Here is a 23,760-nt window from a genome sequence, read left to right as displayed (position 1 = left end):
GTACGACCAAAGCTGGAGACTGTCCTAATAAATTAGAATCAGACAGTAAAATAAAATCATCCTCCATATACAGCTGGAGGCTGTACTAAAAAGATTTGCGAAATATAGTAAACATCTTTTTCCGATCAATACTTCCTTTCCTCCCTGTTCTCTCTGTTTCTTCTCTTTTCATGCTGTTACGCTAATCTCTCTCGACTCTGTACAAACTTGTAACTGATTTCTCAATTCAGAAAGATCTCTTTCTCTTGCTCGCTCGTTCGCTCTCTCTTGCTCCTTTGAGCGCTGTAAGGTGCTGAAGTTCAAGACTCATAACTGATTATTCTGCTGCAAAATCAGGTTGCTACTTCTCATTTCATTCATTTTCCTTTTCTCTCGTTATCTTTTCCTTTTCTTCAACTGTTAGGGTTTTCAAACAGTTTTCACTTCACAAGGTTGCTCACTTTAACGCTTTGCTCTTCTTAGGCTAGTCCTCCATTATCAGATCTACTGTTTTTGCATTATCGTTTCTTTTGACTCCTCTTTGCACTCGTCTCCGTTCGGTTGGTGCGAAAATTGTTGCCTAAGGAACGGAATGTTCTAGATTATTGTTTTCGTTTTAGTTCTGGAACATTCTAGCCGCGTTATGCGGAGCTAACGCGTATGATCGTCATTTTGGATGAAAGCATGAAAAGTTTAGTCTGTTGCTTTGTAGACTTTGGAGCAATCTGAGTTTACTTAATTGGATTTTGTTTATTTTCGTGAGGAATTGATGTTTATGTTGTATATGCTGTCATGTGTGCAACAGAAGTGAAGATGGCTAGTCGACTGAAGGAAGATGAGAAAAATGAACGAATAATTCGAGGTCTTCTTAAACTCACGCCGAATCGGAGATGTATTAACTGTAACAGTCTGGTAGGTTTTTTCCTCCCTCTCTTGATAATAGAACTTGTTCTGAAATTACGGATTGAGTTGTTGTTAGGTGCTCTTTGTGTTAGTGAGTCTTCCTACTATGTACACCATTGAATGTATACAACATCAGTTTAAAACATTCAATTGTAGTTAAGGTGAGGGACATTGATATGTTTTACCTTCAATGTAATGTGAGTAATGACTTTTCTTACTCTTCAAACACCTAAGATGTTTGTGTGTAATTATGGTACGTTTGAAATTGGATGAGTGGCCCAAGGTCATTAATGTTAGGTTGACCTGGGCTTTGTTATCGCGGGAAAGTCACTTTAAATAGATTGCTTGTTAATGGAAACAAAATGGTCTGACAGAAGGAATGCATTATAGCAATGAATTATAGGTTTGTTTAACTGTTTGCAAATCATTGCACACTTTACATTATGGTGGAGAAATAATGAGAGCAAAATATTTTTGCTTTATGCTGGACAACAGTTAGCATATATATGCAAGCCATGCAATTTTCTAGTTGTATTTGAAAATGCTGTAGTGGATGGCCCAAGTTTTTTATTTCTCTGGTGTATGGAATGGTAATAATACGAAGGAGTCTTTCACTTAACTTTCTACCGTCAATTATTGAAAATTATAGTTGAGTTAGATGTTTTAATCGTTTAAAGTGAGCTTTTATTTGGGTAATAATGTTTTCATTTTATGATTTTCAATTATTAACCTAGGAACTTTCAAATAATTTATAAGCTTGTTTTGCCGCATGCCTTCATTCTAAGATCATGGTTGTAGCCCATTAAAATTATTGGGATGATAGCAGTATGCAGTACCTATCTATGTTCTCTGGATTTCATGCAAGAAAGTAGCCTTAGATGAATAGATAAATTTGGATATAAGATAGGATGCTTTTGTTGGGCATCTGAATTGTTTTTTTAGATTTTTATTTAAGAGCCTGTAATCTCTACCAACTTTTAGAGTGTTTTTTTTTTTTTTTTTGCATTTTTCTGGACCTACTCTTGTAGAATTTGTTTGATATTAAAATTTGAGAAAAGTTGGTTTCAATGAATCCTTTTTCTTTCTCCGTTGGTAGGGACCACAATATGTGTGCACGAATTTCTGGACCTTTGTATGCACTAACTGTAGCGGAATCCAGTAAGTACTTGCAACCTTTTTGCTCATAGTGTTGTTAAAATGTGTTGTCTTCAAAGATTGTTAAGTAGATATTGTTTAGGACCACGATATTTTAATAACCTTTTTTAACAACTTTTTGATAATAGACTATGTGTGTCACTATTTTATTGGTCTGAATATTTTAAACGAACCAATCACAAGCTACTAGGTAGGCGGTTGTAAAAAAGTTGTCAAAAAAAGTTGTTAAGAAAACCTTTTCCTATTGTTTAAGGTGCTTCGCAAACCCACAGTACTGATGGCTAATATTAGCGGCATAATGGACTTGTGTTTTGCCATGTGCCTTTAGTTTACAGACTTTCTATATGTTTTCCTCTTGATATTTCTTCTACTCCAGTGGCAATGAAGCTGGAAATCTCTGTATATACATAATGTTTGTTACTTGTTCTTTCTGTATATTGTTGTTTTTGATGGATAGTAGTTTTGTAAATTGTACACCTACAAAAGTCTGATTTTTCATTGGCAGTTTTATCCAAACTGTAATTTGTTTAAATATTCTGTCGTAGAAGAGGTAGGACACTGTTGATTCAGTTTCTTTTCCTCACAACTGCTTTTTGTTTTAATTTCCAGCCGAGAATTTACACATCGGGTGAAATCAATTTCAATGGCCAAATTTACTGCACAAGAAGTTAGTGCACTTCAAGAAGGTGGAAATCAGGTGTGAATGTGTTTTTGTGATAAAACTTGCTCTTGATATCTTGAGTCTCTCATGTTACAATTTCTTGTGTGGTTTTTCATTATATCTAATTTTTGCAGCGTGCAAAAGAAATCTATTTTAAGGAATGGGACCCACAACGTCATTCTTTTCCTGATAGCAGGTAAACATTTGCTTGTTAGCTCTTGTGTTAATTGCAGACTGCATTATTCTGATTTTCATTCTGGTGCCAGCCATGTTGACAGGCTCCGGGATTTCATCAAGCATGTTTATGTCGATAGAAGATTCAGCAGTGAGAAGACCAATGATAAACCTCCAAGAGTAAAGGTGTTAAAGCATTTGTTTTCTTCTTTGGATTTACCATTTTAAGTAGATACAAAATAGTTTATCAAGACTTGTGAGTTTGATTTGCCATATGAAACACTCATACATGATATAAATTCAACACCAAATTCTAAAAGTAGTAGGATACAGTACATACGCGCACACACACATGTATGTCAAAATTAAATTGGGTGTTCAATATCTTACAATATCACTGCTAGCTTCTCTCTCTCTAAATTAGCGTACAAGGTTAAAACAGGTTCGACCCTTTTGTAGTAATAATGATAAACATCTCGTACTGCTGTGTTGTAGTAATATCTGACAAAAACGCTGCTACCTTCTCTCTCTCTCTCTCTCTCTCTCTCTCTCTCTCTCTAAATTTACTTACAAGGTTAAAATAGGTTCCACCCTTTTGTAGTAATAATGATAAACGGTCTCGTAATGCTGTGTTGAAGCCCTGTTAGGTCTGAAAATTTATTTCTTTGTATAAGAAACATATGGACCCATGTTGTGTCTGTGCTTAATTGATTTAACTAGTACATTGTTATACAGGGTGACAAGGATGATTTCTATGAAAACAAGAAGACAGAGATGTATCAGGGTGGACCGAAAAGCCCTCCATATGAGGGTCGTTACAGCGATAGGTCTAGTCCTGGTGGAAGAAGTCCTGGATATGATCAAGAAAATAGGCAATATGGTGATTACAAGATAAGTCCTAGTCGTCCTCCTATAATCAATGACTGGCATGGAGAAGAAAGATTTGGGGATCGACGAAAATATGATGATCAGAGAATATCTGATGGAAATCACAAGGGGGAAAGCCATTCTCCTGATCATACCAAGGATCCAGATTCTTCCAGCCCCCCTGTGGTCCGACCTGTTAGAGAAATCTTGGGAGAAAATGTAGTACCTCTTCGAATAAGTGAACCACCCAAAACAAACGGTGTACAGGCTGCTAATGGCTCAACACTCGCACAGGTAAAGTTATTACTGATGATGATCTTTTGTATGCTCCAAGGATTTGTGTTGGGAGTTAAGACGGTTGGGATGGTTATAATAGTTAGTTAGTAGAAGGGGATAGAAGGGTTGTGAGGTAAATAAATACGAGGAGGGTGGAAATGAATTTGATTTAGGTCAATATCTTTTTTTTTTATAAAAAAAATGAGCAATGCTCTGTAAGCATCAAAAGAACATGGAAGTGACAATAAGCATGAACATCAATATATTCTTTTCTTGTTCTCTTATTATATATGCATGTGATGTGGTTCAATATTTACATTTTTTCACTATGATTTTTATGGAATGATCTCCCCTTTTAAGCTTGCCAAAATTGATTTTCTACACAAACAAATTATCATAATTGATTATTGTAATTGCAGAGGACTTCATCTTCCAGTACCTTAGCATCCAGCCATGTAACCCGGACAGAAGTTAAGCCTGAGACTATTAAGAGCCTTATTGATTTTGATGATGATCCTGAACCATCTGTTACTCCAGCAATTACTCAAGCCCAACAAACTACTGTTGCTGAACTTGGGATGCCTGCAAATTCCAATGATAATAATTGGGCCTCTTTTGATTTTTCTCCTGAGGCAAAAGCACCTCAAGGTCCTTCAATCGTAAATCCACTTGAATCTGTGCTGATACAATTGACAGTACCAGTATCTTTACCTTCTCAGGTTTCCCGAGCCCAAGGTGATCCCCATGTTGCAACATCTATTCCTGGGAGGTTAATGAAAACATTGTTAACAGTCTACGATTCTTCTTTTCTCCTGCAGGACCTTTGACTGGATCAACTCTTACTGCTACTGCTGCTGGAGGTACAATTGCTAGCAGCTTCTCAACATTCCCACCTACTAGTAGTGCTTCAGTAACATCTTTTGAAGTGATAGCAACATCAACTTTCAATAATGCAGGACAGTGGGCTAGTTTGCAGAATCAGCAACAACAACCTTTGTTCACTGCTGCGGCAAGTCAGCCTTCTATTCAACGAGCCACACCACCAGTTGGTGCAGCTTTGAATAATCAGGTTCGTCTTACTGTATAATTGTCTCAAATGTTATGTCTATTAATTCAAATGTGGTATTTGTTTACCCTTTCTGGGAAATTTCTTGCAGCCCTGGACCGTACCATCAGTACAAAGGCATCCAAGCACATCAATACCCCATGCATCACACCTTGTCCCAAAGCCTGCCAATGAGGCTATGTCCAGTGTTGTTTTACAAACTTCTGCAGTTGACATCAAACCAAGTGGAAGAAGTGAGCTTCCGGAGGTATTTCTCACTTCATATTTTTACTTCATGAAACATCTACATAATGCAGATGATTTTGGGTATCTACTGTTTATCTTAGGGAAATAGTTGTGATCTGTGCAGGATCTATTCACGGTAAATTATCCATCCTTCCCTGCTCCAGTCCCAGGTTGGCAAACGGGTCTACCACATAGTATGGGTATCCCAATTCAATACAATAATGCAGTGGTATTTTGTTAATATTCAATTTATTAGCTCTCAATTTTATCTTAAACTTTTTCTACTGGCTAGTACAATAGTATGACGCATATCTCATAAATTTCTTCCCATCGTTACAGCCCATGCCAAGTTTTCCACAAGCATCAAAGTCAATAAATCCATTCGATGCCAGTAACGAACCTACTCCAGTTCAAGTCCCAACAGTATGTAACTTTGATTGATACTCTAGTGCTTAATGTTCACAGTGATACAATATATTCTATTTGTCCTATTTTGTGTAGCTCTCATGTGAGTATTGTATTAAACCGATTATATTTAACATTGTTCATTTGGTATATTGGCTCTTCTAGAGCACTTCACGTGGTTTGGATTTGTCCTCTATTGAATTTTTAACTATTTTTTTCTTATCATTAATTACGTTACTATCTGAAGTTTGCATCTCGCTTAGAGGTGCCTCATATGAATATCTTGTCTTTATTTTCTTTCTCTATTCATCCGGCTTTGCATTGAGTCAATTCAACAATTAATTGCTCATGCGGGTGATGCATTTTGGTTGGTGTTCCTCGGTTGCAGTTTCCTTCTATGTCATCTCTGCAAAGTGCTCTGCCTAGTGTAACGCCTTCAGCTAAAATCCACCCTTCAAATATGGGAAATCCATCTTTTGCCTGGAATCCGTCATCATCATATGCATTAGTGCCGCCTCCTCAAGCACAAACTATTGCACCCGTAATGGGACCAGGTAATCCTATTACTATTTCCGTAGTCAGGTACTCCATGTAAGCAATTTTGCCCTTTATCTGTATCCTTAACAATGTTAAAATCTTAGGGGCATACATGGGAATACATGTTAACAATCCGCAGATGGTCACTAACATGCCAATGCCGAGGTAACTGATTATTCTCTAGTCTTTTTAATATTTACCTTTTGCATGTTCTGTTGTTGATTAGTTATTTTCTCTTGGAAAAATCTTTTCTAATCATTCGTAAAATATCGCGTGTTGGAATATAAAAAATAGCCCCTCATACTATAGCATAGCATCATGTTTCATCGGCTCCTGTTCCTTGAGTCGGCTGCTATGTGTGTTAGGTGTGATTACTGAGAATCGAGTTTTATTTGTCACTTGTGAAGTAATATATGTGCAAGGGATAATTTATTGGTGTTCCCCTTAAGATTTGTAACTGAATATGTAGGCATCAAGGATTTGGGAGGTTGGCGACCGAGGGAACTGCTTTTGGCTTCTCAAATCCAGATCAGAAGCTGAGTAGTAGTAGGTTGTCAACTGCTGTTACCCCAAACACCTTTCAGGCAGGAGGAAATCCTTTCGGATGATCTTAAGTTTGTCTGCTGGCACTCTTTAAGCCACGCTCGAACTTGTTGCACCCTGTACAAACATGGTTGAAATTGCTGTCGTTTGTCAGTCAAAAGGAAACACCCAAGCATATTGAAGTTAGTCAACACGCCCGTGGGTTAGATAAAAAAAATTTGCACCGGGCCTTGTAAATTGTTTATTGTTACAGGAAAGATACAAGCACACTTTTGTGGAAATAGAGGTGCTTGTAATATCATTTTTCAGATTTTCTTGTATCATAATTTTTGTAAGGTCGTTCTATTCGTTGAGGTACGTGACATCTCCCAGTTAAATAATTTGTTAAGTTTTAGTTCTATGCCTATCTGTGTATTGAAATTATTGTATGTGATTTTTTCGTTTACATTATACTGCTTATGTTTTATTCCTACGGTTGCAACATAAATTTGACTTTTATTTATTAGAAAGGGTTAGATATCTTTCTAATATTTTAATTTTGATGTAGCATCATAAAATGGTGTTTGAAATATTTTAATTTTCAAATTTTAAAAATAAATAGATGTAATCGATTTAATTTAACTATATTAGTTAAATTTTTTAAAACTTCAAGGCATTCGTGTATTTCATTTATTATCGATTGAAATTAAAAAAAATACTCAATTAAAAGTGTTTTTTCTGAAAAGGGAAACCATATTAATGCAGGAGAGATTCTAGATTGGTTCTTATAAAAAATATAAAGTCAAACATCTAACTTTCTTCTTGTAAAAATTAACCAGAATGAGTGTTTTAAATCCGTGAAGAATGATTACTTTGTAGTTCTAATTATAAGTCTTGTAGTCGTTATGTGTAATAATTATACGAAATGCCATCAAAACGACGACTAGAATAAATTTTAATCACAACTTATTGTAGCTAAAATTTGTTCAATAATGATAGTTATTAACTTGCTTCTTGTAATAATTTCTTTAGTCCCTTGCTTTTTAACATTTCTCTTACTTGAGGACTTCCATTTTTGAATCATCTCTCATTCGGTTCGAATTTCACTATTCGTTCTAAAATTAAGATCGCATCAACTTCGGTCATCCACTCAAATCATGAAAATTCGAATAGTCCTGGATCAATGCACATTTCCTTCCAACTATTGTTTCAAAGATTCAATTTAGTTCGATATTATCAACTTCTACTAAAAGTTAGCCTTGATTGAAAAACAACCCTATAGTTTAAAAAATTAAGGTTATCGTCTCATATTTTTTCCATTACTAGTTTGAAAAAGCAACACCATTGAAACTTACCACTATTTCTTTTAGATTTGTTCAAGACATGCACTAGATTATCTCCTTTACATGAACCAGCTATAGTAAACAATGTTCTTTAACTACCAGATTTTTCTTTTAATCTAATCTCAGTCTCCAAGTTATGCCATTCCTTAAATCGAGTTCATCATTTATGAGTCCAATTGTGTGTTACTCAATTTAATGGTGTAATTTTTGTGTAATATTTTAAAAGGTAAAATCTTACATTGTTTAATTATTATTTTTAAAATAACACCAACATGTTTTGTATATTTTAAAAGTGAATAATAAGGATTCGCACATAAAGTTGAGAGTACCTACTCCCATCATCAATCACCATAATCTATCTCTTTCAAATGTAAGGACTAATTTACAATCTTGAAAATAACTATTAACTACATTCGTAAAGAGATTGTGTACCTACACCTGCCTATAAAAAAGCGCTTATTGTTGCGTTTTCACGTGTTCACTTCATACAAAATATTATATGCATTCAAATTATTTACACCTATTTTCGTTGATAAACACCAAGACAAAATAATTATTTAATTTGTTGTTAAAATCTTTAGACTCACGTTAAAGATACCAATTAATAAATATTCATATATCTAGTTTCTTATAAAGAAATTGATTTTAAATAATGAATTAAACCATTTTTACACTAAATAAAAAAAATTATACTAGGTTTGACTTGTAGCTACTAAGTAACTTAATTTTAAAATCAATTTTACTCACGATTTTACCACAGTAAGGATTTCTATGTATTAAATTGAAACAACGTTTGTATCACATGACGTCGAAAGAAAATCTCCTAAATCCACGATACATTGTTTTTGTTTTTTTCATCTAAAAAAAATCATATTATATATATTTGTAAAACGAGAGGAGTGTGATGGTCAAGCATGTAATGGAATATAGAGTCGCCAAGTATGACCAGGATGAAGACTGTTCTAACAAATTAAAAACAAACCGTAAAATGAATTCAACCTCCACACACAGCTGGAGGCTGTCCTAAAAAAATTAAAAATAAACTTTAAAAAATATAACAAACTTTTTTCCGATCAATTCTTCCTTTTTCCTCTCTGTTCTCTCGGCTTCTTCTCTTTTCATGCTGTTTCGCAAATCTCTCTCAGCTCTGTACAAAGCTGTAACTGATTTCTCAATTCAGAAAGATCTCTTTCTCTTGCTCTCTCTCTCTCTCTCTCTCTCTCTCTCTCTTTCTCCTTTGAGCGCTGTAAGGTGCTGAAGTTCAAGACTCGTAACTGATTATTCTTCTGCTGCAAAATCAGGTTTCTACTTCTCATTTCATTCATTTCCTTTTTCTCTCCGCATCCTTTCTCTTTCTTCAACTTTTAGGGTTTTCAAACAGTTTTCACTTCACAAGGTTGCTCACTTTAACGCTTTACTCTTCTAGCCTAGTCCTCTACTGTCAGATCTACTGTTTTTGCATTATCGTTTGTTTTTGTGTCCTCTTTGCACTCTTCGCCGTTCTGTTGCTGATAAAATTGTTGCGTAAGGAATGGAATGTTCTAGATTGTAGTTTTCGTTTTTGTTCTGGAACATTGTAGAGGTTATGCGGAGCTAACGCAGATGATCGTGATTTTGGATGACAGCGTAGAAAGTTTTTTAGTTTATTGATTTGTAGCTTTTGGAGGAATCTGAATTTGTTTAATTGGATTTTGTTTATTTTCGTGAGGAATTGATGTTTATGTTGTGTGTGCTGTAATGTGTGCAACAGAAGTGAAGATGGCTAGTCGACTGAAGGAAGATGAGAAAAATGAACGAATAATTCGAGGTCTTCTCAAACTCACGCCGAATCGGAGATGTATTAACTGTAACAGTTTGGTAGGATTTTTTTCCTCGCTCTCTTGATAATTATTGCCGGATTGAGTTATTGTTTGGTGATCTTTGTGCTAGTGAATTTTCTTACTATGCAAAGTATAGTTAAGGTGAGGGACATTGATATGATCTACATTCAATGGTGATGTAATGATTTCTCTTACTCTTCAAACCCCTAAGAATTTCGGTGCGAAATTGGGCGAGTAGCCCAAGGTCATTGATTTTATATTCACCTGGACTCTGTTATCACATTGCTAGTTAATGGAAACAAAATGGTCTGACAGAAGGAATGCATTGGAGCAATGAGTTGTAGGCTCATTTGACTGTCTACGAAACATTGCACACCTTACGTTATGGTGGAGAAAACATGATAGCAAAAAACTTTTTGCTTTTTGCTGACCAACCGTTAACAGATACATGCATGACTCAATTTCTTATGGTATTTGGAAATGCTAGAGTGGATGGCACAAATTGTATGATGTGTATGGCATGTCATCAATATGAAGTAGTGTTTGATTTGACTGTCATACTGCAATTATTGAAAATTGTATTACAGTTAGATATTGTAATATTTTCAAGTGAGGCTTTATTCGGTAATAATATGTTCCTTTTTGGATTTTCGATATTAATCAAGAAACTTCCAAATTATCTACAAGCTTGTTCTGCGTTATGCCTTCATTATTATTGACTATAGATAAGATTTTGCAAAATGTGTCTGTAATTATTATAAAGATGTTGTGGGGAAACATTAGATGCGACCAGATAATCTCTGGATTCTAAGCAAAAACGAATCTCAAATGGTGATAAATCTGATTATAAGATAGATAGGATGCTTTTGTTGGGCATGCTTATTATCGTTTTTAGACCTTGATATATGAGAGTTATCTCTATCAACTTTTATATTGTTGTTCTGATTGCATTCTTCTGGACATTTCTTGAAAATTGTTGAATTTGATGCTAATGTTTGAGAAAAGGTGGTTTCATTGATACCTTTTTTCTTTCTCCATTGTTAGGGACCACAATATGTGTGCACAAATTTCTGGACGTTTGTATGCACTAACTGTAGCGGAATACAGTAAGTATTTACAACCTTTCTGATTTCAATGATGTCATAATGATTTGGCTTTGAGGATTGTTGAATAGATACTATTTGATGAACTCGAGTTTTCCATGTTCCTTCAGTTTACAGGCTTTCTATATGTTTTCCTCATGATCTTTTCTACACCCCACTAGCAATGAAGCTGGAGTGTCTGTATATATACTTTACGCATTTTTCTTGTTCTTTTTGTGTATTGCTGTAATGCTGTTTTTGATGGATTGTTGTTCATAAATTATACGCCTACAAAAGTCTGTTTTTTCTTTGGCAGTTTTATACAAATTGTAATTTGTTTAAATATTCTGCTGTAGCAGAGATAGGACAATGTTGATTCAGTTTCCTTTCTTCTCAACTGCTTTTTCTTTTAATTTCTAGCCGAGAATTTACACATCGAGTAAAATCAATATCAATGGCCAAATTTACTGCACTAGAAGTTAGTGCACTTCAGGAAGGTGGAAATCAGGTGTGAACTTTTTGTGCGCTAAAGCTTGCTCTAGATATCTTGAGTCTCTCATGCTAAAATTTCTTAAGTTGTTTCTCATTATATCTAATATTTGCAGCGTGCAAAAGAAATATATTTTAAAGAATGGGATCCACAACGTCATTCTTTGCCTGATAGCAGGTAAGCATGTACTTGTTAGCTCTTTCGTTAATTGCAGACTGCATTATTCCGACTTGCATTCTGGTGCCAGCAATGTTGGCAGGCTCCGGGATTTCATCAAGCATGTTTATGTGGATAGAAGATTCAGTGGTGAAAAGACCACTGATAAACCTCCAAGAGCCAAGGTACCTAAGTGTTTTTCTTTGGATTTACCATTTTAAGCAGATACAGAATAGTCTATCCCGAATACAATTTTAACCCATGAGACATTGATGCATGACTCAAGTTCAATACGAATTTTAAAAGTAGTAGGAAACAATATATAAACACAGAATTGAAAACCAGAGTATATATGTGGTGTGGGTACCTTCCCTTCCCCACTGACAAAAACAACGAAATTCTTGATTAAAAATAAGATAAAAATTATTGAATATTCTTTTAGGGGTTCATAGATTTATGAACTTGTTTACTGTACCGGTAATAAATTGCACAAAAAATAATTCCCTTTTTTGAATAAAAAAACATAAAAATATAGAAAAAACACAATTTATATGTATTTGGTATCTGTTTTCAAAATAAAAATTGCAAGTTGACAAAACAAAAGCGAAAGGAGATGTTTGAATAAAAATAAATCTCTTTTTTAAATTTCTTACTTTTTAGAGGATTGGACAACATGAATGTTTTATTATACATAAAAAATGCAGCTATCTTCTCTCTCTTTTTTTAAATTTGCTCCGAAGTTTAAGATAGGTTGCACCTGTTTTTAGTAATAATGATGACTAGTCTAGTGCTGCTTTGTAGCCATACCGGAGCTGAAAAATTCTGTTTTTGAATCTGACACATTCAGACGCATGTTGTTTGGATAGTATAGTCTGCCATGTAGGGTATGCGTCTTTGCTTAATTGATTGAACTAGTACATTGTTATACAGGGTGACAAGGATGATTTCTATGAAAACAAGAGGACAGAGATGTATCAAGGAGGACCTAAAAGCCCTCCTTATGAGGATCGTTACAGTGACAGGTCTAGTCCTGGTGGAAGAAGTCCAGGATATGATCAAGAAAATAGGCAATATGGTGGTGATTACAAGATAAGTCCTGGTCGTCCTCCTATAATCAATGATTGGCGTCGAGAAGAAAGATTTGGAGATGGACGGAAATATGAAGATAATAAAATATCCGATGGAAATCATAAGTTGGAAGGCCATTCTCCTGATCGAACCAAGGATTCAGGTTCTTCCAGCCCACCCATTGTCCGACCTGTTAGAGAGATCTTGGGAGAAAATGTAGTACCTCTTCGAATAAGTGAACCGCCCAAAACAAACAGTGGTCTGGCTGCTAATGGCTCAACACTCACGCAGGTAGGTATTATTGATGGTGTTCCATCTACTTCAACCATAAGTGTTTAGAGTTAGGGCAGTTGATCGGGGCAGTTACGATAAATAGTTACTAGAGGGTGTTCCTTAGGGGGTTTTATGACGTAAGTAAATATACGATGATGGAATTGAATTTGATTTATATCAAAATCTTCTTGTAAATCTATGTGATGTGGTTCAGTATTTACTTTTTTTACTATGAATCTTGTGGGCTGATCTCCCCCTCTCCTCTCCCCCTTTTACCTTGTAAGTGTCCCAAAATTGGTTTTCTATGGAAAAAATATTATCATAATTGACTATTGTAATTACAGAGAACTGCATCTTCCAGTAGCTTAGCATCCAGCCATGGAACCCCAGTAGAAGTTAAGCCCGAGACTCTGAAGAGCCTTATTGATTTTGATGATGATCCTGAACCATCTGTTGCTCCAGCAATTCCTCAAGCCCATCAAACTGCTGTGGCTGAACTTGGGATGCCTGCAAATTCCAATGATAACAATTGGGCATCTTTTGATTTTGCTCCTGAGGAAAAAACACCTCATGGTCCTTCAAACGTTAATCCACTTGAATCTATGCTTACTCAATTGACAGGACCCGTATCTTTACCTTCTCAAGTTTCCCAAGCCCAAGGTGATCCCCATGTTACAATGCCTATTCCTAGGAGGTTAATGACAAAATTGTTATTCAGTGACTCCTCTTTTCTCCTGCAGGATCTGTGACGGGATCAACTCTTGCTGCTACTGCTGCTGGAGGTACAATTGCTAGCGGCTTCTCAACATTCCCACACAGTGGTGCTTCAGTAACATCTTCCGGATTGATGACAGCATCGACTCTGAATAATGCTGGACAGTGGGCTAGTTTGCAGTATCAGCAACAGCAACCTTTGTTTACCGCAGCTGCTAGTCAGCCTTCTATTCAACAAGCTACACCACCAGTCGGTGGAGCTTTGAATAATCAGGTTTGTCTTATTGTGTAATTGTCTCAAACGTTCTGTCTGTTTATTCAGATGTGGTATTTGTTCACCCTGACTGAGAAATTTCTTGCAGCCCTGGACTATACCCTCGGTACCATCAGTACAAGGGCATCCAAACACATCAATGCCCCATCCGTCGCACCTTGTCCCAAAGTCTGCCAATGAGGCTAAATCCAGTGTTGTTTTACAATCCTCTACAGTAGATATGAAGCCAAGTGGAAGAAGTGAACTTCCGGAGGTATTCTTCACTTCATATTTTACTCCATGAATCTTGCGCAAAAGTGAGTAATGAAATTAATACAAAGAGGAATAATAAGTAGGAAGAGGAAATTAGTTCTGTACACTAATCTAGGCCTGAAAAATAAGGAAGGATCTGCCTGAATGTCTGAGAAAAATCTCATTGAATATCAGGAAGAATTCTTTCCTATAAAGGTATCTAATCTAAAAGCAGAATGAAATAAAATCAGACCCTAATTACACCAAATCGAATTTATATGATTTTTGATTTATTTCTTTAGATCAAATTAATAATTATGATTTCTTTCCTTAGTTATCTACACATCTATGCCATGCAGACTATTTTGTGTGTCTATTATTTACCTAAGGGGAGTCGTGATAATTGCAGGATCTATTCACAGTTAAATATTCATCCTTCCCTGCTCCAGTCCCAGGTTGGCAAATGGGTCTACCACCTAGCATGGGTATTTCAATCCCATACAATAATGCGGTGGTACTATTACAATCCAATTTTTGAGTTTGCAACTTTATCATAAACTGTTTTCTACTGGCAAGTACTGTGGTATAATCATATCTCATAAATTTCTTCCTTCTGTTACAGCCCATTCCAAGTTTTCCACAAGCATCAAAATCAAAAAATCCATTTGATGTCCATAACGAACCTACTCCAGTTCAAGCCCCAACAGTATGTGACTTTCATTGATATACTAGTGCCTGTTCCTAGTAAATACACTATTGATCCTATTTTCTGTAGAACATACTAGAGTATTGTAATAAACATTTAATATTTAACGTGGGTTGGATTTATCCATTATTGAGCTATTAACTCAATGTATTTTTTCATCTTTATATTACTTTAGTCTGTATCTCTTTGAGGTGCTCATGAATTCGTTTCCTATATTTTTCTCTAATCACCTGGCTTTGGAAATACTGGAAAATTGAAATTTGATATGCCTATTACGCTAAGTCACTAATTAATTGCTCGTTTGGGTTGATGCTGAAAGATTGGTGTTCCTTGGTTGCAGTTTCCTTCCATGTCATCTCTGCAAGGTGCTCTGCCAATACCTTCAGCTACAATGCACTCTTCAAACATGGGTAATCCATCTCTTGCCTGGAATCCGTCCTCATCATCATATGCATCAGTGCCGCCTCCTCAAGCACAAACCCTTGCACCCGCAATGGGACCAGGTAATTCTATTACTATTTTCTCAATCGGCTACTTCATCCCAGGGCAATTGGCTCTTTATCTGTACTTACCTTAACCATGTTAAAATCTCAGGGGCATACATGGGACAACAAATGGTCTCTAACATGCCAATGCCAAGGTAACTAATTGTTCTTTAGTCTTTTGAATATTTACTGTTTTGCATGGGGTGCGGTAGTTATTTCTTTTCTCTTGGAAATATTTTTTGGGTCAAATAATTCGTAAAATGTTCCATGTTGGAAAAATGAAGTTAATCCTGTATTCATTAATAAACTATCATACTTTAGCATCGCATTTTCTCGGCCCTCAGCTGTGGTGTTTTGAGTGTGCTGCTACGAGTAATATTATTTGTAAAGTACTCTAGGAAAGAGACAATTTATCGGCTGTGCCATTACTTTCCTTTCTCCTTTCCACTTAAGATTTATAACTGAATATGTAGGCATCAAGGATTTGGGAATTTTACTACTGAGGGAACTGCTTTTGGCTTCTCAAATTCAGATCAGCAGCTGAGTGGTAGTAGGTTATCAACTGCTGTTACCCCAAACAACTTCCAGGCAGGAGGAAACCCTTTCGGATGATCTGAAGTTTTTGTCTTCTTGCACCCTTTTTTAGTCATGCATCAATGTTTTGCACCCTGTACAAATATAGTTGAAGTTTCTGTCGTTTTGTCGATCAAAGTGAAACACATATGGAGAGATTTATGGTCGGTCGCCACAAGCCCGTGGTTCGAATTAAAATATTTGCGCTTGGCCTTGTAAATTTGTTTTTTTGTTACAGGAATGAAGGCAAAGTCTGCCCCTGGAGATAAAGGTGCTCCTAATATTATTTTTTATATTTTCTTGTATTATTTTCTAATCACAATTTTTGTAAGGTCGTTCTATTCGTTGAGGTACGTGAAATCTCCCTGTTAAATAATTTTCAAGTTTGAGTTCTATGCTGTTAAATAATTTTCAAGTTTGAGTTCTATGCCTCTCCGTTTATTGAATTTTTTATACGTGATTGTGGTTGATTTTTTTTCCCTTTACAATATGCTGCATAATTGTTACATTATCGCTGCAGTACGTAATCTTAAATTTTATGCTTGATAAAGGTCACATATATAGTGAATTGGTCTATGTATAAAAAGTCACTTTGATACAAATGAATGGGAAATAAAAAATTTCAACTCTCGTCAAGCCGAAACATGAAAATTTAATTGGGTGGGATCGACAACTCACCATCTTTTGGGTCCTTTTGAGTAGGTATTTTCTTCTTCAAGTCTTATACTTTAAAGCATTTACTACAATACTTTTGTCTATTAAATAAAAACTTGTTTTAAATATGTTGAAAATCTTTAGGATGCGTTTTCGAACAAGTTCCGTAATAGTTCATTCAGTAATACAATCTAGATTAGTCGTTTTTAGAAGTGTATAATTATTGTTTTAATAGATTAGGTAATTGGAACAATCTTTTCAAATTGTATCTTAGATTACGTATTTAATTTTAGTATTATGTAATCTAGAATTTCTACTACCAAGATTTCTTTCTGCAACTTTTAGCGAATTTCATTTCATCATAATAACAAAATTATAGTCTTTTAATATTTGTTAATGATATTGGAAAGAAATAAGTAATTACATTTTTTATTCAGTTAGTAACAGAAGTAATAAATTGATTAGGGAGAAGTGCTTAGTTGATTAATGTTTGTGAGGGAAATATGTTGATTACTTGAAGAATATTACTTAAGGTAGAAGAGTAATTGCTACAGTTACAGGGTGTAAGACAAAAAATAATAAAAGATATTTAAAATTTTTAATCCACGTGTCAGGCTTTGATTGATGGGCAACAAGTCAAACAAAGTTGGGAGTGGTGATTTCAATCCCATCCTTGGAATATATATATTGAACCAATCCAAGCAGTAGCATATGTGCATTGGTGCCAGATCCATTGCTTCTGTATAATGCCCACTCAAAAAGAATGGTTTCTGCCAGAGAATTTCCTTGGTTTTGGAATTGCAATTCTTTTTCTATCTGAAAGCTGGAGGAGTCTCACTGCATGTACATCTGAGATATGGAACTATCTGAAGATAGTAATTCTAGAAGAAAAAAAATATATCAAAACTAGAATGGTTTATGTTTCTGACGTTCTCAGGTAGAACCAATATGTCTGATATTCCATATGATTGGGGCTATCAGCATCCACACTGTCAAAAGACACAAATATTTTTCATTGAGAATCAATTGCTCAAGAATAATACGAAAGAGTTATTGATAACACAACGTTTATGAGTTTGAGACTTCTATTATGTTTAGATAAAATTCAGATCTTCATGCCAGACCAGACTTGGTTTTACTAAAAATACTTACAGTATACGCAGACTGCCAACCATTCATTTACTATTTTTACCCAGGTGCTGGTCCAACCCACATCAATTGTCCATCTGCACAAGAATAAAGGTATTACATCTAATGAAATTGCTATAACATGTATGAACTTGCTAATAGCACTAAAAATGAGAAACTGAGCAACTTTGACGATCAGTAAAAACATATTCGACTGAGCACTGACTGATTGTTATAGATTAAGCACCGACTGATTATTATAGATTAAGAATAAATTTTACACTTAATTCAATTCTATAAAACCACAGCTTGTAAAGTGAAGTTTTGTATTCATATATATATATATATATACGCAAATAAGAAACCTTTAAAATTTAACGGGGACCAAATTTTTTGTGTTCTATGGTATTATAATATGGAACAACTAAAGGAGGAGAGGAGACCCATACTTTCTCATAGAATGATGACTATTCCACCCAATCAATAGCATAGCAAAATACATTGCTCCCGTGGCAAAAACAAAATGGAAGAAGCCATAGCCATAAGGTACATCATCCTCTGCTGGTGGTGTATTGTCCTTCTTGAGCTGCAGGGATCTGTCAGATATGTATTGAGAACATAATGTTAAAAAATCAAGGTAAACTAAGAGTTTGTAATTAACCTGGAAGCATTTGGAGTCTATGCCCGTTGAAAATGTCGCAATAACGATTGCTAGTACTGCAACAACAAAGCTCTGTCGACAATAGCAATCGACATAGGTCAACCAACCCATAATTAGTAATCGGGGTTAAAGATTCAGAAGGTTTAAAAATTAATTACCAAGCATCATAAAAAAGATATGATGATATTTTTCGTCTTTACGAGTTTAAATATTTTCGTAATAGACGAAACAGTGATTAATATTTTCTGGGAATAATATTAGTTTGTTCCTGGCTCTTATTAAATTAAATGGAAAGACGTAATTATGAATGTGCATAAAACTTAGCTATAGACTCGAAGTCGAATATAGAACAGACATATATATATATATATATATATACATATATATATATATGTATATACATATATATATATATGTATATACATATATATATATGTATATACATATATATATATATATATATATTTGTAAGTTCATAGTTTAAAGAGATATTCTAACTTATTTGACTCTTCAAATTTCAATGAAGCAAGAGTAGTTATATATTACTCTCCAAAAAACATAATAGAAGTAGAAGTATATTACAATGATGCTTAGCCAGTCTGTTTTTGTCGTAGAGTCAGACTTCCTGATGCAGTTTCCTCCTGCAGGTTCACTGCATTAAAAAATATTCTAAAGCTCAAAGCCAATAGAAATAAAAACAGGAAGTTAAGAGGGGTTGCATAAGCTTAAATGAATAAAAATTAAAAGACTTGGATATTAAGACGCTTTTCTTTATGAATCGTGTTACTCGCATGCCTTCTTTGGTAGATAACACTATAAAACAATAGAGACTAAATGCTTTGGACAGCAACATCGATACTAATCCAAAATTATCAAGCAAAGATTGGTAGGCTTGCCTTCTAATGGCGCACCAACAAAGGAAGACAACATAAAGTCCCATCAGCCCTGGAGTTAGAATGCCAGCATCAACCTATTGCAGATATAGTTAGAAATTCCACATCAAATCTTGCATGATGAAGTGAATTGAGCTAGGAAAATCTTACTTTTGGGTGCAGAGACACACTTGTCATAAGTTGGAGAAGTACTAAGGTCCAACTAATGAAGAAAATGTTGAGGAGGCAAGATGGCTTTGGTGCATACCAAATGTACATCAAAATTATCCCCACCAAACAGACAACATATGCAGTCGTCGCAAACAACATCACATGAATTCGGCTGCGTGGTAATTGATGATTAAGCACATAAACATTTACAGAATATTGAATCCCCTGATATTATCTTAAATAAACTGATCAACTTGTTCGAAACCACATCAATGTTTTACAAGACCAAACGGGATAAATTGCACAAGCACGATTTTCGGGTTGTTGCCCCACTTCTCACTTCTCGCTACACAAGTTGCTAAATTGCTAAGATAACTAGATAAGCTAGAACACACTCGATCAAACAATAACTGGTTATCCCACTCTAGACTCTTGAGTTCCTTTAATGCTAATTAAAAGTTGATAAGGATGTAGAAAATCAAGATTTTTTTCCCTTGTCTTTATATCAGCACAACAATCAATTATTCAATATCCGAAAACAAATGCGCATGCCTTGCTGAATCGTTAAATTAAAAAACTACGAAAACTTATACAGTTGCAATTTTCTCAAGCCTATTGTTCGTGTTCAGGATGCATGCATTTCTGTTAGTTCTTTAACTGATAAAATCTTACCATCTTGCTGCAAATTTTTCGGACTCACAGCATTCATTCAGCCATGTAATGAAGCTGATAATGCTTATTAGTTGGATAAGAAGGAAAACCCTGAAAAAGGAATACAGCAATATTTTAAATATTCATAGATGACTGTAGAAAGAATGGCAAGACTAAATTATTTGCAAGAGGTTAAAAATGTACCCTGCACCAAAGTGAGCCACCTCCCCTGCCAAAAGAATTCTATCAGAGGAATGACAAGTTTATAATAACTACGTTTTTGATATTTCAGAGAATGAATTAATTCTAGGAGGCTTGATGCAAATACAACTTACTAACCGTAAATCTGTATAAATTCAGAAGGGAGTAAAAATGGGATGATAGTCATGACGACCCAGAGAGCAATCTTGACCGACCACCATCCAGAGTGCCATGTATCTCTCACATCGTTCAGTTTAGAAGTACGAGCAGTTGACAAAAACATTACGATAAAAAATATCTAAACTCGGGTTAAGGTTCATTTTAAATAGTATTGGACTATTCCATTGGCCTAAGATAAAATTACATAACTATGAGATAACTCTTTGTCAATTCATTAATTTCTAATTTAATTTTTCCACCTAGCATAAACAAACATAAATCATTGATTAATCAAATTACTACTGATTTCCTTTCTACAAACCTTACTCAAAGCCTTTACCGACAATTGTCAATCGTATAATTGGAAAGGATACAAAGCAACCTAAGCTCACTCGTAAAACACCTTCAGCATCCAAACAGTCTTTTCCACCATTGCATCCTTTTAGTCCTGTAGGTTCAATATATTAGATTTTAAGCATCGCATGAAAATAGTATGCTTAAACGTAAACAGCTTTAAATGGAGGGAACACGGTCTCAGTAGTCCCGAGAGTGTACACGAGGTGTGTGTCAAAAAAATTCTCTCGGTTTAATTGAATGATTTGCTAACATTTAAGAAGTCCAACTTACTAAATAGAAAGTTAAATAGGTATTATTTTCTGTTATGAATTTATAAATGCTTATTCCACTTTGATCATAAAAAGTTGTATATTGAATATATATACCAAAGTACATTGTGCATTACTGAATATTTTTCATATCATCTGATTGATCTTTATAAAATAATGCATGCATTCAGACAAGATGTCAGATTTACATGTTAAGATGGTGAATCTTCAGGGAACCAATAGCCATTAGAAAGAAGAAAACAATCAATTTTTAAAAATAAATAGAAATTTTAAGCATAGATGCTGGATCTGAAAGAAGCATTAGAAAACTAAATGTTATGGCGGTGGGATGCAAAAATTCACCACTTTGAGGATTTAAGAAATCTTACTCTTCATTTCTGTTAAAGCACCACGACCATAGTCCCGGGCAGCCCATGCTAGAAGATTTGACACAAGAAAAATCAACGCATAGGCATATCTTGCCATCCATGGATTGGATGCATTTCTGAATTGACTGAACCACGAAGAATCCTTGGATATGATACGCCTCTCGTTACCACTGTTACTTTCCCCAGCTTCCATCTCTTCTACACAAAATTGCTAAGCAGAACATGAATGGGACACAGAAGAAATGGGAGTCATTCCTTTATGATCATCTATTCCATTCCCTGTACTGCATTATTTTTCAGAAAAAGACTCACCTTTGTCATTGTAGCTCCATTACTATTTTAACTAATCCTTAAATGAAATAATAGAAGAACTTAAATCTTGGGGGAGGTTTGGGTAGCTTTCTGGGTCAAATTTAACTTATGGTTTTGTTTTTTCTCTTTGGTAGTGAATAGTGATAGTCATTTCATTTCACTTGTCCTGCCTGTCATTCCATTTTTCGGCCAACAATTACCTACCAATCATCGTAGAATAAATTCTAATTCCGACAGTTTAAATCGTACCTCAAATGTCTTTCACTATAATTCCTCACCTCTTTATAGCTATCAATAATAAAGTGAACAAACCGTAGTGATAACTCTCTCTCCACCCCTGAAAATAATACTAACCTTACTCATGCTCCCACACTGAATTGGATGGCCCGATTTAATTTCAAGTTCCCAATTACAAGCAGTTGCATAGATCATGAACGTGACAATAATGCGTTTGCGTAAAAACGAATCAAACGTGTGAATTTATTACTCAAAACCGACTTTAATGTTCTAGTATTATCTCAACAAAAACGCATTATAAGAATATATCCTCTAAAAAAGCAAACATATATGTTAAAACAAGCGAAAAAAAAGAAAGGAAAAAAACAGTATAAGTTCTGAGAAAACACAATAAGTATTTAAATTTTTTTTTAAATGTCAGGATGAGAAATTAAAAATTAAAAAGAAAAAAAAAAGAAAAAGCGAACCTCAATTATCAGTGCTAGAGTTTTTTTTCAATTATTTGCAGTTGAGTGCACTGCAGTGATTCTTTTTTCCTTTACCTCGAAGTAAGCGTCTAAACTTCGCTCAATGTCGTTCCTAATTTTCTCGGCAAACAAACACCAAAACCATCGATCACGCATAAGCATTCCGCAGATTCTACGTGGAAAGAAATGCCTACAAACTATACGAGACAGAAGATCGAAGAAAATGGACATCATGACATAAACGAAATCCAGCAAAAACACAGCCAAAAAAAGTGACAAAAACAGAGCGAGAGAAACAGTGTTTTCTATTCTTGAGAGGCAACATTCACATTATAATGCATATAGAATAAACTATCGAATCCTGAAAGAAGTAATCGAAGGCTTTCAAGTTGCAACTCGTACTGAGAAACCGGAAATCGCTTACTGCAAAAGCGAGGATCTAAGAAAGGAAGAAATGCAAGTACCTGAAAGAAGAGAAGAAGAAGAAGAAGATCAGAAGAATGACGAAGAGGACGCAGATCTAGTTAAGAGCGAACACTGAAACACTCTTTCTTGTAGAATCTCGGTTTCATTCGCTATTTCTGCTTTAGTTTTTGGTTCCTCTCTTTTGAGAGAGAATCAAAGAAGAAAACGAAAAATGAGAAAGAGATTATAGCGCGCTTGCTTTGCTTTTCTTCTTGTTCTTCTTTTGGTTCTTAAAATTAAAAATGGCCTAAAGATGAGATGAGAGAGTTTGCTTTTGGTTTGGTAGTTTTTGTTTGCTTTTCGCAGCTTTTACCTTCTTTTCCCGCCGTTAAGCCTTCTCTTTCCTTCTCCAACGGATTACAGGTTGGTGTTCCTTTCAAGGATTCATTTCATTTTTTTATTTTATATATATATTTCTAACTCACTCTTCTAAAGTTATAATTTAATATTACATCACCAAACGCATTTCTCGAAACCCAATCTTGAAAAAACTTTAGTATAACAAAATTTACCAGGAAAATAAATCTGTCTCCTCGAATACGGTGTATCAGATTAACAAAAAATAATATTACGGGTGTTGACTATTAGTTGAGCAAATAATTTTAAAACGTGAATAATGTAAATTATAAAGTTTAATCAATATAAAAATTGTTTAGTATTTTAAAAAATCAAGAAAAAGTACACAATGCTTAGATACCTGTTTCCTTTATTCAGTTAGTTTAAAGTTAAATAAATTCGGTGATTTTTTTTTCTTTTAATAATAGTTTTTTAAATAAATAGATGTTAACCATTGTTATGAATAT

At 34.8% G+C, this 23,760-nt stretch overlaps 3 protein-coding genes across 14 annotated transcripts; 2 read left to right on the top strand and 1 right to left on the bottom strand.

The window, feature by feature from the left end:
* The first annotated feature begins 8 nt into the window (after nt 1-8).
* On the top strand, nt 9-7,189 carry LOC108347401 (probable ADP-ribosylation factor GTPase-activating protein AGD14). 3 transcript variants are annotated; one of them, XM_017586612.2, is made up of 16 exons: nt 10-336; nt 785-891; nt 1,979-2,040; nt 2,647-2,734; nt 2,833-2,894; nt 2,965-3,058; nt 3,608-4,033; nt 4,435-4,750; nt 4,834-4,875; nt 4,972-5,084; nt 5,173-5,328; nt 5,431-5,535; nt 5,646-5,729; nt 6,100-6,265; nt 6,353-6,413; nt 6,718-7,189. In XM_017586612.2, the coding sequence occupies exons 2-16, from the start codon at nt 793-795 to the stop codon at nt 6,854-6,856; spliced, it is 2,013 nt and encodes a 670-aa protein (XP_017442101.1). In that variant the 5' UTR covers nt 10-336; nt 785-792; the 3' UTR covers nt 6,857-7,189. The 3 variants fall into 3 exon arrangements, with proteins under 3 accessions (XP_017442100.1, XP_017442101.1, XP_017442102.1); XM_017586611.2 differs by having other exon boundaries at nt 9-336; nt 4,834-5,084; XM_017586613.2 differs by lacking the exons at nt 10-336; nt 1,979-2,040 and having other exon boundaries at nt 4,834-5,084.
* Nucleotides 7,190-9,077: 1,888 nt separating this feature from the next.
* Nucleotides 9,078-16,408, top strand: LOC108347402 (probable ADP-ribosylation factor GTPase-activating protein AGD14). 2 transcript variants are annotated; one of them, XM_017586615.2, is made up of 15 exons: nt 9,078-9,414; nt 9,864-9,970; nt 10,978-11,039; nt 11,436-11,523; nt 11,621-11,682; nt 11,753-11,846; nt 12,592-13,020; nt 13,347-13,662; nt 13,743-13,990; nt 14,079-14,243; nt 14,631-14,735; nt 14,844-14,927; nt 15,268-15,430; nt 15,522-15,567; nt 15,886-16,408. In XM_017586615.2, the coding sequence occupies exons 2-15, from the start codon at nt 9,872-9,874 to the stop codon at nt 16,022-16,024; spliced, it is 2,100 nt and encodes a 699-aa protein (XP_017442104.1). In that variant the 5' UTR covers nt 9,078-9,414; nt 9,864-9,871; the 3' UTR covers nt 16,025-16,408. The 2 variants fall into 2 exon arrangements, with proteins under 2 accessions (XP_017442104.1, XP_017442105.1); XM_017586616.2 differs by lacking the exons at nt 14,631-14,735; nt 14,844-14,927.
* A 741-nt stretch (nt 16,409-17,149) lies between these two features.
* LOC108346325 (uncharacterized) lies at nt 17,150-23,283 on the bottom strand. 9 transcript variants are annotated; one of them, XM_052875896.1, is made up of 14 exons: nt 22,957-23,283; nt 22,493-22,689; nt 21,477-21,760; nt 20,857-20,930; nt 20,462-20,621; nt 20,327-20,351; nt 20,144-20,233; nt 19,472-19,643; nt 19,325-19,398; nt 19,011-19,080; nt 18,429-18,500; nt 18,217-18,353; nt 17,792-17,865; nt 17,150-17,628 (listed from the first exon to the last, which is right to left on the bottom strand). In XM_052875896.1, the coding sequence occupies exons 3-14, from the start codon at nt 21,667-21,669 to the stop codon at nt 17,573-17,575; spliced, it is 1,197 nt and encodes a 398-aa protein (XP_052731856.1). In that variant the 5' UTR covers nt 21,670-21,760; nt 22,493-22,689; nt 22,957-23,283; the 3' UTR covers nt 17,150-17,572. The 9 variants fall into 9 exon arrangements, 8 of the variants coding, with proteins under 8 accessions (XP_052731856.1, XP_052731839.1, XP_017440866.1 ...); XM_052875879.1 differs by lacking the exons at nt 22,493-22,689; nt 22,957-23,283 and adding an exon at nt 22,143-22,450 and having other exon boundaries at nt 17,150-17,488; nt 17,569-17,628; nt 21,477-21,687; XM_017585377.2 differs by having other exon boundaries at nt 22,568-23,283.
* Between the last annotated feature and the right edge of the window lie 477 nt (nt 23,284-23,760).

This window comes from Vigna angularis, chromosome 1, assembly GCF_016808095.1.
Source record: "Vigna angularis cultivar LongXiaoDou No.4 chromosome 1, ASM1680809v1, whole genome shotgun sequence".
In the NCBI taxonomy this organism is placed as follows: domain Eukaryota; kingdom Viridiplantae; phylum Streptophyta; class Magnoliopsida; order Fabales; family Fabaceae; genus Vigna; species Vigna angularis.
Note: the sequence above shows the minus strand (reverse complement) of the source record. Positions and strands in the feature narration are given on the sequence as shown.